This window comes from Bos mutus, chromosome 12 (assembly GCF_027580195.1).
Source record: "Bos mutus isolate GX-2022 chromosome 12, NWIPB_WYAK_1.1, whole genome shotgun sequence".
Classification (NCBI taxonomy): Eukaryota; Metazoa; Chordata; class Mammalia; order Artiodactyla; family Bovidae; genus Bos; species Bos mutus.
This window is the reverse complement of record NC_091628.1, coordinates 80,850,330-80,865,919: the sequence shown is the minus strand read 5'-3', so window position 1 is coordinate 80,865,919 and position 15,590 is coordinate 80,850,330. Positions and strand designations below refer to the sequence as shown.

Sequence of the window (15,590 nt, the reverse complement as noted above, 5' to 3'; positions counted from 1 at the left end):
TACAATCAGTATTTGGGAGCCAGAAGGAATTTTAGAGGTCAGCGAAGTCTAACTTCCCCCACCTTATAAAGAGAAAGCTGAGGCTCAGAAAGTCCACAATGTGGTCTCTAGTTATTTTGCATTTGGCCTAAATTTGACAGACAGTCTCCTCTCTCCCCAAGAAAGCCAGACAGAGTCATCACGTTATCAAAGGCAGCGCCTGCCAGGAGGTAAGGCTGGGAGGGTTTTGTATTAGAGCAGCAGGAGGCCTGGATGGTTTCAGAGTGTAGTTCTATCCATGCGACTGTTGAAAAATTATTCCACAGAACTTCTAATATGCTTCTTTCTAAGTGCAACATTCTGAAGTCTTGAATCAGTGACACTGGCCCTCCAGCCTTTGAGACGCAACTTTGGTGAAAATAACCTACGTGGGCCAGACACCCAAAGGAAGGGGAAAATGGATGATGATAAAGAGCCTTTGGTGTTTGTAACAAAGGAATAATGCAGCTTCATTTTCCTAATCGGTACTGCTGTAAGTGGTTATTTAAGTTATTTAAGCTTGAAATGATTACTGTAAACCATGGGTTGATTATTATTGTTATTCAATATCTCCTGGGGTGTGACTGTTTTCCAAAAGTGTAGCTGAGCCAATACAAAAATTCAGTACCTCGAAGATTAACAGTGAGAGTTATTTGAGTTTCATGACAATTATTAAGACCAAGTGGTGGGACTTCCCCGGCAGTCCAGTGGTTAAGACTCTGCCCTTCCAATGCAGAGAACGAGGGTTCGATCCCTTGTCAGGGGACCTAGGATCCTGCATTCTCTGCTGTCAGAACAAAAACAAAAAGACCAAGTGGTAACAATGTACCCTGTTTCCATTCAGGAGACCCTTATGTTGGAGGGCAGCCTTGCTTGAGACTTGGGCGTTCCTGTGGTTTAGAGTCTGGAGCAGTCCTCTCTGCTTGCTCTGGTCTTCCTCTAACGTCTCAGGCTCACTCCCCACGTCCAGTTTTATCCCTTCTTGCAGAGCCTCCTGGTTTCCCTGCCCCTCTCACACAGAAGGAATCGCAGCATCCTTTCTATTTCCGTATTCCCCTTCCCACATGCACCAGCAGACTCAGAGCTCACCTGTTTTTCCCACTTACCTGGCTGCCCCTTTCTTGCTGCTTTTTAAAATGTTTTGTTTTTCTAAAGAATTAAAAACAGAACTACCATATGATCCAACTATTCCACTCCTGGGCATTTATCCAAAGAAAATGAAACACTAATTAGAAAAGATATATGCACACTGATGTTCATAGCAGGGTTATTCACAATAGCCAAGACGTGGACCCAACCTCAGTGTCCATTAACAGATGACTGGATAAAGAAGATGTAGTGTACACATACAATGGAATATTGCTGTTGCTGCTGCTGCTAAGTCGCTTCAGTCGTGTCCGACTCTGTGCGACCCCAGAGAGGGCAGCCCACCAGGCTCCCCCGTCCCTGGGATTCTCCAGGCAAGAACACTGGAGTGGGTTGCCATTTCCTTCTCCAGTGCATGAAAGTGAAAAGGGAAAGTGAAGTTGCTCAGTTGTGTCCGACTCCTAGCAACCCCATGGACTGCAGCCCACCAGGCTCCTCCATCCATGGGATTTTCCAGGCTAGAGTACTGGAGTGGGGTGCCATTGCCTTCTCCACAATGGAATATTACTCAGCTACAAAAAACAGAGTTTAAAAACTGTTATTTGCAACAACATAGATGGACTGGAGGGTATTATGCTTTGTGAAGTAAGCTGCATAGAGAAAGATAAGTAAACACTGGATGTTTTCGCTTATATATGGAATCTAAAACATTATAAAACATGGATGAGTATAAGAAAACAGACTCATGGATATGACTAACTTTAAATGGCAGGTAATATATAAAAATATTGAATTACTATGTTATACATCTGAAACTATATAACACTGTAAATCAACTATACTTTAAAAATAGGTAAATGAAATCTTTTTTCTTATTTGGAAAAATATGAACTTCATAAAATTCACCATTTTAACCATGTACATGTACAGCTCCCTGGCATTAAGTACAGTCACACTGTTGTGCACCCATCACCATCCACCCCTAGACCTCTGTTCATCTTTCAGGAAGAGTTCATCTTTCTAAACTCTGTACCCATCAGACACTAGCTCCCTATTTCCCTTCCCTCCAGCCCCTGGCAATCCCCATTCTCTGTCTGTCTCTATGAATTTGACTACTCTGGGAAACTTCATATAAGTGAAATTGTGTATAGTACCTCTCCTTTTGTGATTGGCTTATTTCATTCCGCATAATGTCCTCAAGGCCCATCCATACTGTAGCTCGTGCCTGAATTTTGAGATCAGGAATTGTGTCAATAAATGTTTGTCTGAGTTGGAAAGGAATGAGTTGGATATGAAGGTAAGTCATGAGGTTTGTTCTGTTCGGTTCAGTTCAGTTGCTCAGTGGTGTCCTACTCTTTGCAACCCCATGGACTGCAGCACACCAGGCCTCCCTATCCGTCACCAACTCCCGGAGCTTACTCAAACTCATGTCTGTTGAGTCGGTGATACCATCCAACCATCTCATCCTCTGTCATCCCCTTCTCCTCCTGCCTTCAATCTTTCCCAGCATCAGGGTCTTTTCAAACGAATCAGCCCTTTGCATCAGGTGGCCAGAGTATTGGAGCTTCAGCTTCAACATCAGTCCTTCCAGTGAACATTCAGGAATCCGTAGATAATCTCAAAAGAGAGGAAGTAAACACTGACTGCCCCATGTCAACAGGGTGAGCCCGCAGGACCTGGGGCTTCACCTCCACCTTCCAGAGCTCATGCGAATGTCTCTTATGAACAACCCCAACCTGGTTTCCCGCAGGCAAGGAAATTCTGGGAGAAGTGGTCCCAGCCAAGCTGAGCCAACACTGTGAAAGCCATCATGATGCTATCAGAGTGTATTCCACACAGGAGAGAGCTTCCATATTGGCCAGTTAGAGATAAGGACCAAACCCTCTCTCGACAATTTTACATTTCTGATGACTGGAAGAATTTTCCACTGATGGTCTCTGGCTCCGTGCCCTCCAAATCTGTTTCTCTTTTACTACGCATGCACTGCTGGGGCCAGGTACCCAAGGGGCATGTTCTTATTGGGATATGACCTCTGACCTTTGCATCTTTATGCACACGAGTCAGTACAGTGGGCAGCAGAATTCCTGAAAGTCATTCTTAAACCAGAACTGCTCATAATTAGACATGGAAGTGACTGCAAACCACACAAACGTATTCTATGAAATCTAAGCCAAATATATCCCAGCTCAGCTTTTCCTTAGCTGGACTCCCAAAATACATGCAGCCATTCCTACGCCATCCAACATTAAGGAAATCTGAGAGAGGAACAGTTGGAGTAGACGAAGAAAGTGTCTTAACCAATGGTAGTTAAAATATCTTACTTTGGTACAGTTTACAAAAACAAATGCCCTTGTGCCCTGGTGGGCACTTGGAGGGGACCAGTGCAAGTCAGCGGCCCTGAGGTTAACTGCCTTTGGATAAATTTGCATCTGGCTGTTTCTATGCAAGGCATTATTTGAATTGATTTTTATTTTAATTTTTTGTTAAAAATATTTTTAAACATATATAAATTGAGGAATATATAATAAATCCCACTCCCACCCATGTACCCATGTTTCAGCTTCAACAGTGATCATCGTTGATTGGTTATTCTGGTACCCACCCTCGTCACCCATAAGCCCAGTGTGCTCTGGAGTTGTGATGCTTCTGTTAGCCTTCCTTCTTATCTCACCAGATTGCTTAACTCAGCAAGGTCTCACAGAATTATTCAACCTGCTAAATTTCATATTTTTAGTGCCCTTGGAGCAAACACAATTTTCTTTTTCTTTCAGTTTTGGAGGCTTGAGTAAAGACAGATGTGACTAGCTCCTGGAAAAGAACTAGATCCCTTTCTCTATTATATCTGGAAAAATAGTTTCTTCCAGGAATCCGTATACTAGGTAGATGAAATTAATAAAGTCTACCAACATTAGGAAACAATCCTTAAAACCCACAAGTTAGTAATCTCACAAGAGGTTGAATAAAACCACCGTAGTCCTGGTTAGAATGGGCATAGCTATAATTTCTTCAAGCAGAATTTTAAAGAAATTGGAATCAGTTAGCAAAAGAGTCATTGGAGGTTGTATTTTACCTAAAAAATTCATAACTTCCGGGGCATTTTTAGTAAGGATAACAACTCACATGGCAGTTCTCAGAATTATAATGAGGCTAGAGGAACATTTTCATCTTATATTTATTAAACACCCACAGGTGGCAAGTCACTGGGCCTCGTGCTGGGGGCACACAGCAATGACAAGATGCACTGGGTCCCTGCTCTCAAAGAGGTCACATCTATTTCTATAGACAGAGTTTCTAGAGCAGAGCACTAGCAGCCTTTCTGTGAGTGGGAAAGTCCAAACATCCCCTAGCCCTACTTTCTAAATGACAACCACACACTCCCAAACCCATCTGTCTATGGCCATACTCCCTCCCACCCTGAGAACCACAGGAGGAAAGGCAACAGTAAGAAAGTAAATTCACAAGCTGGTAAACAAACACTGTGATGCGGGCGGTGATGGAGACGATCAGGCGGCTGTGCCAGTGAAACAGACCAGGAGGATGCTCTAGTGCGGGTTGTCGGCTCAGGCGCTTTGAGCAGGTGGCAGGTAGGGTAAATGTCCGAGAGGATGCGACAGTCTGGCCATAAGAGTTCTGGGGATAAGAAACACCATGTGAACAAAAGAAAGAAAAAAAAGAAAGAAACAGCATGTGCCCTGAAGTGGGAGAGAGTTTATCATGCTAAAATCCGAAAAAACTTCCCTGGAGGTCCCATGGTTAAGACTGCAAGCTTCCAAAGCAGGGGGTTCGGTTCCATCCCTGGTCAGGGAACTAGGTCCCTACATGCTGTGGGGCTTGACCCCCGCAAAAAAACAAATCCCTCCTCCCAAAAAAACTCCACAGAAAGAAGATAGGTGGGGCTGAGACGAGGGTGAAGAGACAGGCAGGGGCCAAATTAGAGTACGGGCTTCAGAGTCATGGTGAAGAACCGGGGTTTTATTTTGCTGCTGCTGCTGCTGCTAAGTCGCGTCAGTCCTGTCCGACTCTGTGCGACCCCACAGATGGCAGCCCACCAGGCTCCCCCGTCCCTGAGATTCTCCAGGCAATAACACTGGAGTGGGTTGCCATTTGCTATTCCAATGCATGAAAGTGAAAGGTGAAAGTGAAGACGTTGTATCCGACTCTTAGCGACCCCATGGACTGCAGCCTACCAGGCTCCTCTGTCCGTGGGATTTTCCAAACAAGAGTACTGGAGTGGGGTGCCATTGCCTTCTCCGATGGGGTTTTATTCTAAACGCTGTCAAAAGTTGATAAGTAACAGAAGTAAAACCAACGAATGCTCGAGGTAGTAATTGGTAAAAGTTTATTGTGGACAGATGGAAAAGACATCTTGCAAACTGAAAGCACTCAAACCAAAGCATGGAATGAGACTCAGGGATATATTGTTACAAAGTAGCTCCTTTAGTGAGAAAGTAGTAACTGTTCATTCTTCACAGTGATTAGTTATGGTATTTATGGTATTAGACTTTTCTTCAATGATAAGGAATTGAGCAGCGGTTACCTCATATCAACCTTGGGAAGTAGTTCAAGTTTTGCTTGTGATTTTCAGAGGCATAAGCAAGAAATAACCTAGGTCAAGTTGTCTTGCAAAATAAGTCAAATTAGGCTTTGATTGTATGATGAAGCTGGGTTGTCTACTCAGGATTTTCAAGGTGGGTCTTCATTTGTTTTTTTAACACTTCTCATCGAATGTCACTAATGAGTGTTAAGAAAGGAATTGGTGTGATGATAATAATAAGTAGTTAACATTACTGAGCATGTGCTCTGAGCCAGAAGAGGTTTTAAGCTCTTTATATACGTTAATGCAACATATCCTTATAATACCTTTTAATTACCCTATGAGGTGAGTACTATTTGTATTTTCCTTTTTACAGGAGAAAACTGAAGCAGGGAGAGGTTAAGTAATTTGCCCAAAGCCACACAGCTGGTAAGCTGTTTAATACCTTCGTATTCTCCTGACTGTGAAGCTAGAGTTGTATTTGCTATCTGGCAGGAAGGAGTCGGAGTGAAGGTGTCTTCAACAAGCATTTCCCTCGCCCAGAAAACTGCCAGCAGTAGCTATTCTGACCCTATTACAGGCATAAATGCCCCATAAAGGATTAACTGTTAACCAAGGCACGCACAAGATGAGGCTCACAAACTTTGTTAGGTAATATTTAAACAAAACCAACAAAGAAATTCCTTGAAAATCTGGCTATGTTGGGCTGGGAATATGCAAGCTCTATCAAAAGCTGCCCTAAAAACCCAGAAGCGTGGGCAGGGTTGGATTCAGTCACCCAAAGACCCACTCAAGAAAGAACCCCTCACCCCCCTTTAGACTTTGCCTCGCGTTTTAGCCTGAAATCTGTTAGTATCCAACCTGAAGTGAAGTGAAGTGAAGTGAAAGTCGCTGAGTCGTGTCAGACTCTTTGTGACCCCATGGACTATATAGTTCATGGAATTCTCCAGGCCAGAATACTGGAGTGGGTGGCCTTTCCCTCCTCCAGGGGATCTTTACAACCCAGGGATCGAACCCAGGTCTCCCACATTGCAGGCGGATTCTTTACCAGCTGAGCCACAAGGGAAGACCAAGGGAAGACACTTGAGAGTCCCTTGGACTGCAAGGAGATCCAACCAGTCCATTCTGAAGGAGATCAGCCCTGGGATTTCTTTGGAAGGACTGATGCTGAAGCTGAAACTCCAATACTTTGGCCACCTGATGCGAAGAACTGACTCATTTGAAAAGACCCTGATGCTGGGAAAGATTGAAGGCAGAAGGGACGACAGAGGACAGGATGGTTGGATGGCATCACCGACTCAATGGACATGAGTTTGAGTAAGCTCCGGGAGTTGGTGATGGACAGGAGGTCTGGCGTGCTGCAGTCCATGGGGTCGCAAAGAGTCGGACACGACTGAGCGATTAGACTGATCTGAACTCAGCCTGGAAGCTCAGACAGCCCGAGGGGGCAGGAGCTCAGAGCGCGGGGCGTGGCTTGCGGGGAGTGGGCGGGGCGTGGAGAGGGGCGGGACGAAGTGGAGACGGATAGGGCGGGACGCGTGCGTCGGGAAGATGGCGCAGCGTCTGCTGAGGAGGGCGGCGCGAGGAGCGACGGCGGCGGCGGCGCTGCCTAGGCTGTGAGTGCAGGTCCCCAGTCCCCCGCCGCTCGGCCGCGCTCGCTGTGGGTCGGCATTCGGCTCAGCGCTGCGCAGGCGCGGCCTCCTCGGCCCCTGGCGGGAAGCCCCGCGGGCCGCGAGCGCCGTGAACCTCCCGAGCGCGCGTGCTCGACCTTTGCCAAGGTCGGCAACGCCCCGCGGGGGTCGCCCCCACCCCCTGCAATGTCTTTGCCTCAGTGCGGGAGGGCCGTTGTCTGAGTCCGGAAAATGGGTACAAACGTTCGACCTCTCAAACCCAGAAAACTCGCGGCCCCACACAGGGAAGCCAGGAACGTAGGGCCGGGAGGCGGCTCGCCTCCACCTGGTTGTTCACGCAGCGGTTCCCAAACTGTTTGGTCTCAGGACCCCTTTACTCGCTGAGAAATTATTGAGGACCCCGGAGAGTTTTTGCTTGTATCTGTTGATTTTTTTTTTTTAATTTAAAAGTTTAGTCATTTTAAAATCACAAATCCATATAAATTGAACGCAGATTGCATCTTTAATGAAAAATATTAGAGAAAAGTGGCGTGGTATATTTTTTAAAATGTCTTCAGTTTAATTAAGGACAGTTGGAGTCACATATCACCTGTCTTGGAGAAAGTTTACCTAGAAATTTCCAGGCTCATGCACAAACCAGTTGGAAAAGGGAAGACCTCGAAGACCCTTTCACAGGGTCTCAGGGTGCCACCTCCTCACCCCAGGTATCCTCAGATGACACTTTGAGAACCGCTGGTTGAGATTTGCTTGTTTGCCAACCACATGCACATATATGTTCCCTCATTCTGTTCCCTGATCACCATGGAAAGAAGCTGCGTGACTCATTTATAAAGATGAGGAAACCAAGGCTCGCAGAGGCTGACTGACACTCAAAGCAGAGAATGGCAGAGTTGGGTTCAGAAACCAAATCAGAGGCTCCTGCTCTGGAACTTGGTTACATCTGCTTGCTCCGTGCTTCCTGACTCACTGGTGTTCCATGCCAGGAGCCACCTGGCTTGTGCATCCCACCTTCCCATTTCCTAGATCCTGGCCTGGTAATGTCTCTGGGTTCTGGGGTCAACAGTGAAGCCAGAGGAGCCCCTGAAAGGGTGTACCCTTCCAGAAAGTCCTTTTCTGGCCTATGAAGGGGCCAGCTTCTGTGGCCTCTTCAACAATGGGTCCGGTGACTACACCGGGTCACTGACTTCTAAGGCTCCTGGGGCTAAGCTCATAATGCACTTCATTCCTCTTAGCACACTGGCCTAGTCTCAGCACTCTTAGACACCCCACCAAGGCCATGGCAGCAGGCTTTCATGCAGAGCCCTTCCCAGGTTAAATTCTATGGGTCCTGGCGCCTTCAGAACACATGGGGATGGGAAAAGTAAATGTGCCCAAGGTCAGCTTAAAAAAGTCTGCCTGCAGGTGTCTTTACTTTCTATCCCAGTTGTCTAGCACTTCCTCTTCAAGCCAGTAGACTGGCTTCTGGTGGCTTTTCTCTTGTTTTTAGAGCATCAGCAGTGTTGCTGATAGGCAGTTATTGAACCCTCTTCCCGACCCTCCCGCGTTTTCCTCTGTTGCAGTGGTGCTTCCCTGGTGCTTCCCTGCCCTTCCTTTCTCCAGCCCAGCAGCTCTCTGCTGCTGCCGACCAATTTACAGAAATACCCTGCCCTCATTGGGGGCACATAACTGCCCACTGCTAGGAATGTCTTTTAAATCCTCTCAGCTGGCAGAGCAAAGAAATTTGTGTAAATAGTAATCCATGCATATGTACACATCTAGAAATATTTCTCATGTAACCATCTGTACCTATATTAAGCTAAAGGTGAGTTCATACTGTATTCTAATCCATTACCACATGGATCATTCTAGCCTCCTCACCCGCCTTGTTTGTAAATTTTCACCCCAACAGTGAGAGACCTGGCTTCCACTATACACTATCCAGTCACTCAGTTATTCAATTTCAGTGTGCATGTAGCAGTATCTGACTTGTTAGACCATACTTCTCTGGAAAAGACTTTAAAGTCCAGTGCTTAGATACAGTTCCTTTCCCTTTAGTCGTAGAGACTCCACTTATTTCCACAGTTACTTGGGTTAGCACCTTTTCTTCCCAGCCCCTTCAGTGAGGTGATTTCATACATTTGTAATACAGTAAGATTCTCTTTTCCCTTTTCTTGTCTAGTTGCACTAGCTAATGGTTTTACTAAGTAAGACATTAAATAGGAGTGATGAGACTCCTGTTTGCCTTGGTCCCAATCTTAGGGAAAGCATCCAGTTTTCCACTGTTGAGTCTGATATTAATTGTAGGTGTTCTATAGATGGTTTTTATTCCCCATTTACTGAGGTACTTTTTTTTTCCTTCTTGTTTAGCCTGTTGATGTGGCAGATTATATTAAGTGATTTCTGAATATTGGGCTAGCCTTGTATACCTGGAATAAATCCCACTTGGTCATGGTCTATAGTTCTTTTTATGTATACATTGTTGGATTTGATTTGTGAATATTTTTTGAGGGTTTTACATCTGTATTCATGAGTGACGTTAGTCTGTAGTTTTCCTTTCTTGTATTTATTTGGTATTGGTTTCTATATGTTTCATCTCTTTTTTGTTCTTATATTCTTTTACTGTTGCTTTCTTCTTTCTTTTGCATTAAGTATTTTCTTACATGATATTTTTTATTTCTTTAATGATTTTTTTCACTATTTTTTTAGTGGTTGCCCTCAGGCTTACTATATGCCTCTTTAAAAAATTGTGGTAAAATATGTATAACAAGCTTTGCCATCTTAACTATTTTGGGTGTACAGTTTAGTGGCATTATCATATTCACAGTGCTTTGCAGACATCATCATTATCCCCCCATTTTTTCCATCACTCCAAACAGAAACTCTGTACCTATTAACAGTAACTCTTCATTCCCTAGCACCTGGTATTCTCTAATCTACTTTCTGTCTCTCTAAATTTGCCTCTTTTAGGTATTTCATATAAGTGGAATCATACAATATTTGTCATTTTGTTTCTGGCTTATTTCACTTAGCATAATTCAAGAGTCTTCCATGGTGTGTAGCATGTATTAGAACTCCATTCCTTCCTATGGCTGGATAGTATTTAATTGTTTGTATATTACTGTATATATCTTAACTTATCAGAATCTACTTTTGATTTATACTGACTTAACTCCAGAAAATAGAAATATCTATATAGTTCCCTTTTCTTCTTTTTTATGAGATGATTGTTTTTACGTATTGTATGTGTATAGAAAGCTGTCTCATCGGTTGTTATATTCTTCAATTCTGGAAAATCTTTGCTTTCAGGTCACCAGATGACACGCAGTTCCAGTCACACTTTGCACTTTCTTCATGGGTGTCACATGAATCCAGGAGTCTGTTCCTTGGAGTTTGGTGGCACAGTGGTTGGTTAGCAGTATTCGATAGGGGCCTTTCCAATGAGATTGAAGAGAGTTCTGGAGGTGTCTTTTCCGAAAGATGAAATCTCCAGGTTGCAATCAGTGTGTGATGCTTAAGGTCTTCATTTCCTGAGGGCACACTGTGAAAAGATTGCTCTACCAAAACATGGTTACTTTTAACAGCACCAGTTAGGCCTTTGCAATATTGGCGTATCTCTGCTTTTATCAGCTGTGAGTCAAAAGAAGCAGGAGTCAAGTGTATTGGACATTCTGTGACTGTTCCATAGGTTGCAAGTTTATGAGTTTCAAAGGGGTGGATCTGAGATTTAGAAATATCAATGGAATGCTTTTGGCCAAAATAGTTGGAGAGTCTCTACAGATTTTGCCAGTTGAGTCTTAATGATGTTAATGTGTTTAACTAAACAAGATGATTGAGGGTGGCAAGTACAATCAAAGTGTTGTAAAACCAAACGGACAGCACATACTTGTTGAAGTGCCTGGCCAGTAAAAATGGATTCCTCAGTTACTATGAAATCTGAGAGGAATTCTGCAGGGGAAGCCTTTGGTCCAGTGGGAAACATACAGGCCATGAGTGAAACACATTTGTATCCACTAGATGGAGTAAATGTATAAAATTCATTTGCCAGACCTCAGATGGTTCATTAAACGGGTTGAGATATCTGGGAGCAGTAAGAATGGCTTCCCTGGATTGTGCTTTGGACCGTGTAACACGTGAGGCAGGCGCCTTTTGTGGCCTTGTTGATTTCCCCACCAGTATTGATGCATGAGGGCTGTCATCTGTCCGTTGTTGTTGTGTAGTCGCTCAGTCGTGTTCAACTCTTTGCCACCCCACAGACTGCAGCCTACCAGGCTCCGCTGTCCATGCAGTTCTCCAGGCAACACTACTGGAGTGGGTTGCTGTTCCCTTCTCCATCATTTGTCAGTAGACCAGTGGTTTAATGCAGGATTGGGGGTGAGGAGTGGGAATTTTAGTGTCTCTGGTAGGACTGGGTGCTTGTTTTGTCCAAACCAGAGCTTTCTCTTTTTATCAAATCAACAGTTATGTAATTTCTGGATTTGTTTTTCTGAAGCCAGTTGTTGGGCTTCTCTAGCAAGTTTTTCTAAATGATCATTTGTGGAAATATCCCTATGGATCATGACAGAAGTTTGGCTGCTGTTGGTCCCTTTAAGGGCAGCATTCCTTGCATTATTATCAGCAAGGTGATACACTGTAGCTTCCAGAAAATCAAGCTTAGAATGTCCCAGAACCTTGATAATAGCTAAAGCAGCTGGTCAGAGTATTGTATGCAACAATTCTTGAATACAGAATTGTGCAGCCCATCCCCATGGGCCAGTTTTAGATCACCCCCGAATTTCTGCTGCTAAGTCGCTACAGTCGTGTCTGACTCTGTGCAACCCCATAGACAGCAGCCCACCAGGCTCCCCGTCCCTGGGATTGTCCAGGCAAGAACACTGGAGTGAGTTGCCATTTCCTTCTCCAAGGCATGAAAGTGAAAAGTGAAAGTGAAGTCGCTCAGTCGTGTCCGACTCTAGCGACCCCATGGACTGCAGCCCACTAGGCTCCTCCATCCATGGGATTTTCTAGGCAAAAGTACTGGAGTGGGGTGCCATTGCCTCCCCCAAGTTCTCTTGAGCCCTTTTGCAATTAACCCTCACTCCTGCCTCCAGCCCTGTCATCCTTTTCATATTCATATTGTCAGTAGTGACTTGCTCTCTCTGCCTGATATTTGTAGTCCTTTTTTCTTTGCTTTTTGCTTGATCAGTCTGGCTAGAGTTTTCAGTTTATTGATCTTTTTAAAGAACTATTTTTAGTTTTATTGATTTTTCCCTATTTTTTGTTTTTAATTTCATTGATTTCTGTTCCAATATTTATTATTTTCTGTCTTCAACTTACCTTCGGTTTAGTTTGCTCTTTTGATAACCACTCGAATGGAGGATGGAGATGGAAGAAGAAGGGAGCAGAGGGGAGAAACTGTAGGCATAGAAGAATGCAAGCAGTGAGCGAGCAAGGGGAAAAGCCTTTGTAGAAAGAATGGTAAAGAGGAGGCCAGGGTTAAAAAGAACAAACTTCTGAGTGAGCATTTTGAAAAGAACTCAGAATTCTAAGAATATGTGTACTTTGTCACTTGACTTGGTATTAAAAGCTCAATGCGAAGTGTTAGGTATTTTTAAATGTTTGTTGGCATCATTAGAAATTGACTTTAGTTGCCCAAATGCATAGTGAGAAGCTAAATGGGATACTGTAAACAAAAAATTATGTTTTGGGTTATGAGGCAGAAAGAAACTTTAGTTCAGGGAGATAGGGGGAACAACTGTCTCAACTTGCCTAGGACTACTGTCCTGGTTTTAGCATTGAAGGTCCCACATTCCAGGAAGATCCTGTTTCAGGCAAAGAAGGATGGTTATTTACCCTAGAGATAGAGAAAGGAAGGGCTGAAGGATGGAGTAAAGATGATCTAAGATAGTAGACCAGAGGTCCAAGAATTGGAGCTAGAGCCTTCTAGAATGGCCTCCTAAAAGAATGGGATGGGTGGACTACGGTCCGTTAGAGTCAGAAAGAGCCAGACATGAATAAGCAACTAAAAGAATGGGATGGGAAAGAGTATTTGGAATGCTTTTTTTTTTTTTTTTTGAGGAAAAAAGAGCCTCTGCTAGGAGTAGGGCTGCAGAGAAGAGGTGAGAGACTCTGAGGAAATAGGAAATACCATAAGGGAGTAGATAGACCAGGCGGCCTGGAGGCAGGGGACATGCCCGTGGCCTGGACACAGGAGTTGGTGGGAAATGAGGTAAAACCAGAGTAAAACTAGTGGGCAGTAACCAAAAAGGTCGGTTTTCATTCCAATCCCAAAGAAAGGCAATGCCAAAGAATGCTCAAACTACCGCGCAATTGCACTCATTTCACAGGCTAGTAAAATGATGCTCAAAATTCTCCAAGCCAGGCTTCAGCAATACGTGAACTGTGAACTTCCAGATGTTCAAGCTGGTTTTAGAAAAGGCAGAGGAACCAGAGATCAAATTGCCAACATCCGCTGGATCATCGAAAAAGCAAGAGAGTTCCAGAAAAACATCTATTTCTGTTTTATTGACTATGCCAAAGCCTTTGACTGTATGGATCACAAGAAACTGTGGAAAATTCTGAAAGAGATGGGAATACCAGACCACCTGACCTGCCTCTTGAGAAACCTATATGCAGGTCAGGAAGCAACAGTTAGAACTGGACATGGAACAACACACTGGTTCCAAATAGGAAAAGGAGTACGTCAAGGCTGTATATTGTCACCCTGCTTATTTAACTTCTATGCAGAGTACATCATGAGACATGCTGGGCTGGAAGAAACACAAGCTGGAATCAAGATTGCCGGGAGAAATATCAATAACCTCAGATATGCAGATGACACCACCCTTATGGCAGAAAGTGAAGAGGAACTAAAAAGCCTCTTGATGAAAGTGAAAGCAGAGAGTGAAAAATTTGGCTTAAAGCTCAACATTCAGAAAACGAAGATCATGACATCTGGTCCCATCACTTCATGGGAAATAGATGGGGAAACAGTAGAAACAGTGTCAGACTTTATTTTTTTGGGCTCCAAAATCACTGCAGATGGTGACTGCAGCTGTGAAATTAAAAGACGCTTACTCCTTGGAAGAAAAGTTATGACCAACCTAGATAGCATATTAAAAAGCAGGGATATTACTTTGCCAACAAAGGTCCGTCTAGTCAAGGCTGTGGTTTTTCCTGTGGTCATGTATGGATGTGAGAGTTGGACTGTGAAGAAGGCTGAGCGCCAAAGAATTGATGCTTTTGAACTGTGGTGTTGGAGAAGACTCTTGAGAGTCCCTTGGACTGCAAGGAGATCCAACCAGTCCATTCTGAAGGAGATCAGCTCTGGGATTTCTTTGGAGGGAATGATGCTAAAGCTGAAACTCCAAAACTTTGGCCACCTCATGCGAAGAGTTGACTCATTGGAAAAGACTCTGATGCTGGGAGGGATTGGGTGCAGGAGGAGAAGGGGACACCAGAGGATGAGATGACTGGATGGCATCACCGACTCGATGGACGTGAGTCTGAGTGAACTCTGGGAGTTGGTGATGGACAGGGAGGCCTGGTGTGCTGCGATTCATGGGGTCGCGAAGAGTCGGACACGACTGAGCGACTGAACTGAACTGAACTGAACCAGCCTGGTGAGCAAGAACTGAAAGGGGTAGCTCGGCCTGTACTGGAAGATGCACATGCACGTGGGTGGTGCCTCCTGGAGCAGATGTTGCTGGAGGGAAATTCCCAGCCACGGGCTGTGCGCCAGCAAGGCTGTGCCAAGTCTGCAGATTAGCATAAGCTTCGCTGGTGGACCCATTCCAGCTGTGTAGGGCTTCCACTCCCATTGTACCGTTTGTACATTTGCTATAGAGTTTTGCTGTGGATTAGAACCATCTGTGTGGGTGCAAGCTGAGAGGAACGTCACTGGGCTGGCCAAGGGAGAGGCTGAGCGTAGGGAGGAAAGGCTGGAGCAGAAACCTGAACTGAAAAACCTTCACCTGCTCACCTCTGGGCCCCACGGATCCAGAAAGGCTTGGAGGACAGTTCCATAACACGTACTTTTCTTTATTCTACTCTGAATAACTGTAGCCACCGAAGTCTCTGTCCTCTCAGGGCACTCTTCTGAGCACCCCTGCTTCGTGGAATGTTTGAGTGGCATTAGCACTTCTTATGGCATAAGTATTCTTCTAGAAATACTCCATAATGGGGCATTGAGGATGGGTATTCTCTGAAGTCACATCGGAGTCTGAGAGGTGAGCGCATATGCTTGGTTGTAGTCGAGCCTCACACGGTCAGTGAGGTAGCATCTGGGGTGGCTGACACTGCTGAGCATCGGCACTTTTCCTCAAGTGGTTATTTTCTCCAGCGATGGCTTTGCAACAGCCAAGGTC

The 15,590-nt window shown here is 44.7% G+C and overlaps 1 protein-coding gene across 3 annotated transcripts in view; it reads left to right on the top strand.

Moving 5' to 3' along the window:
- Window positions 1–7,136: 7,136 nt before the first annotated feature.
- CLYBL (citramalyl-CoA lyase) overlaps window positions 7,137–15,590 on the top strand; it is a 234,279-nt gene continuing 225,825 nt past the window's right edge. For 2 of the 3 annotated variants that reach the window (XM_070380782.1, XM_070380783.1), the window contains exon 1: window positions 7,137–7,254. In XM_070380782.1, coding sequence (XP_070236883.1) covers window positions 7,190–7,254 — 65 coding nt within the window. In that variant the 5' untranslated portion in view covers window positions 7,137–7,189. The remainder of the gene's footprint in view (window positions 7,255–15,590) is intronic. The other variant, XM_070380784.1, reaches the window with a different exon arrangement.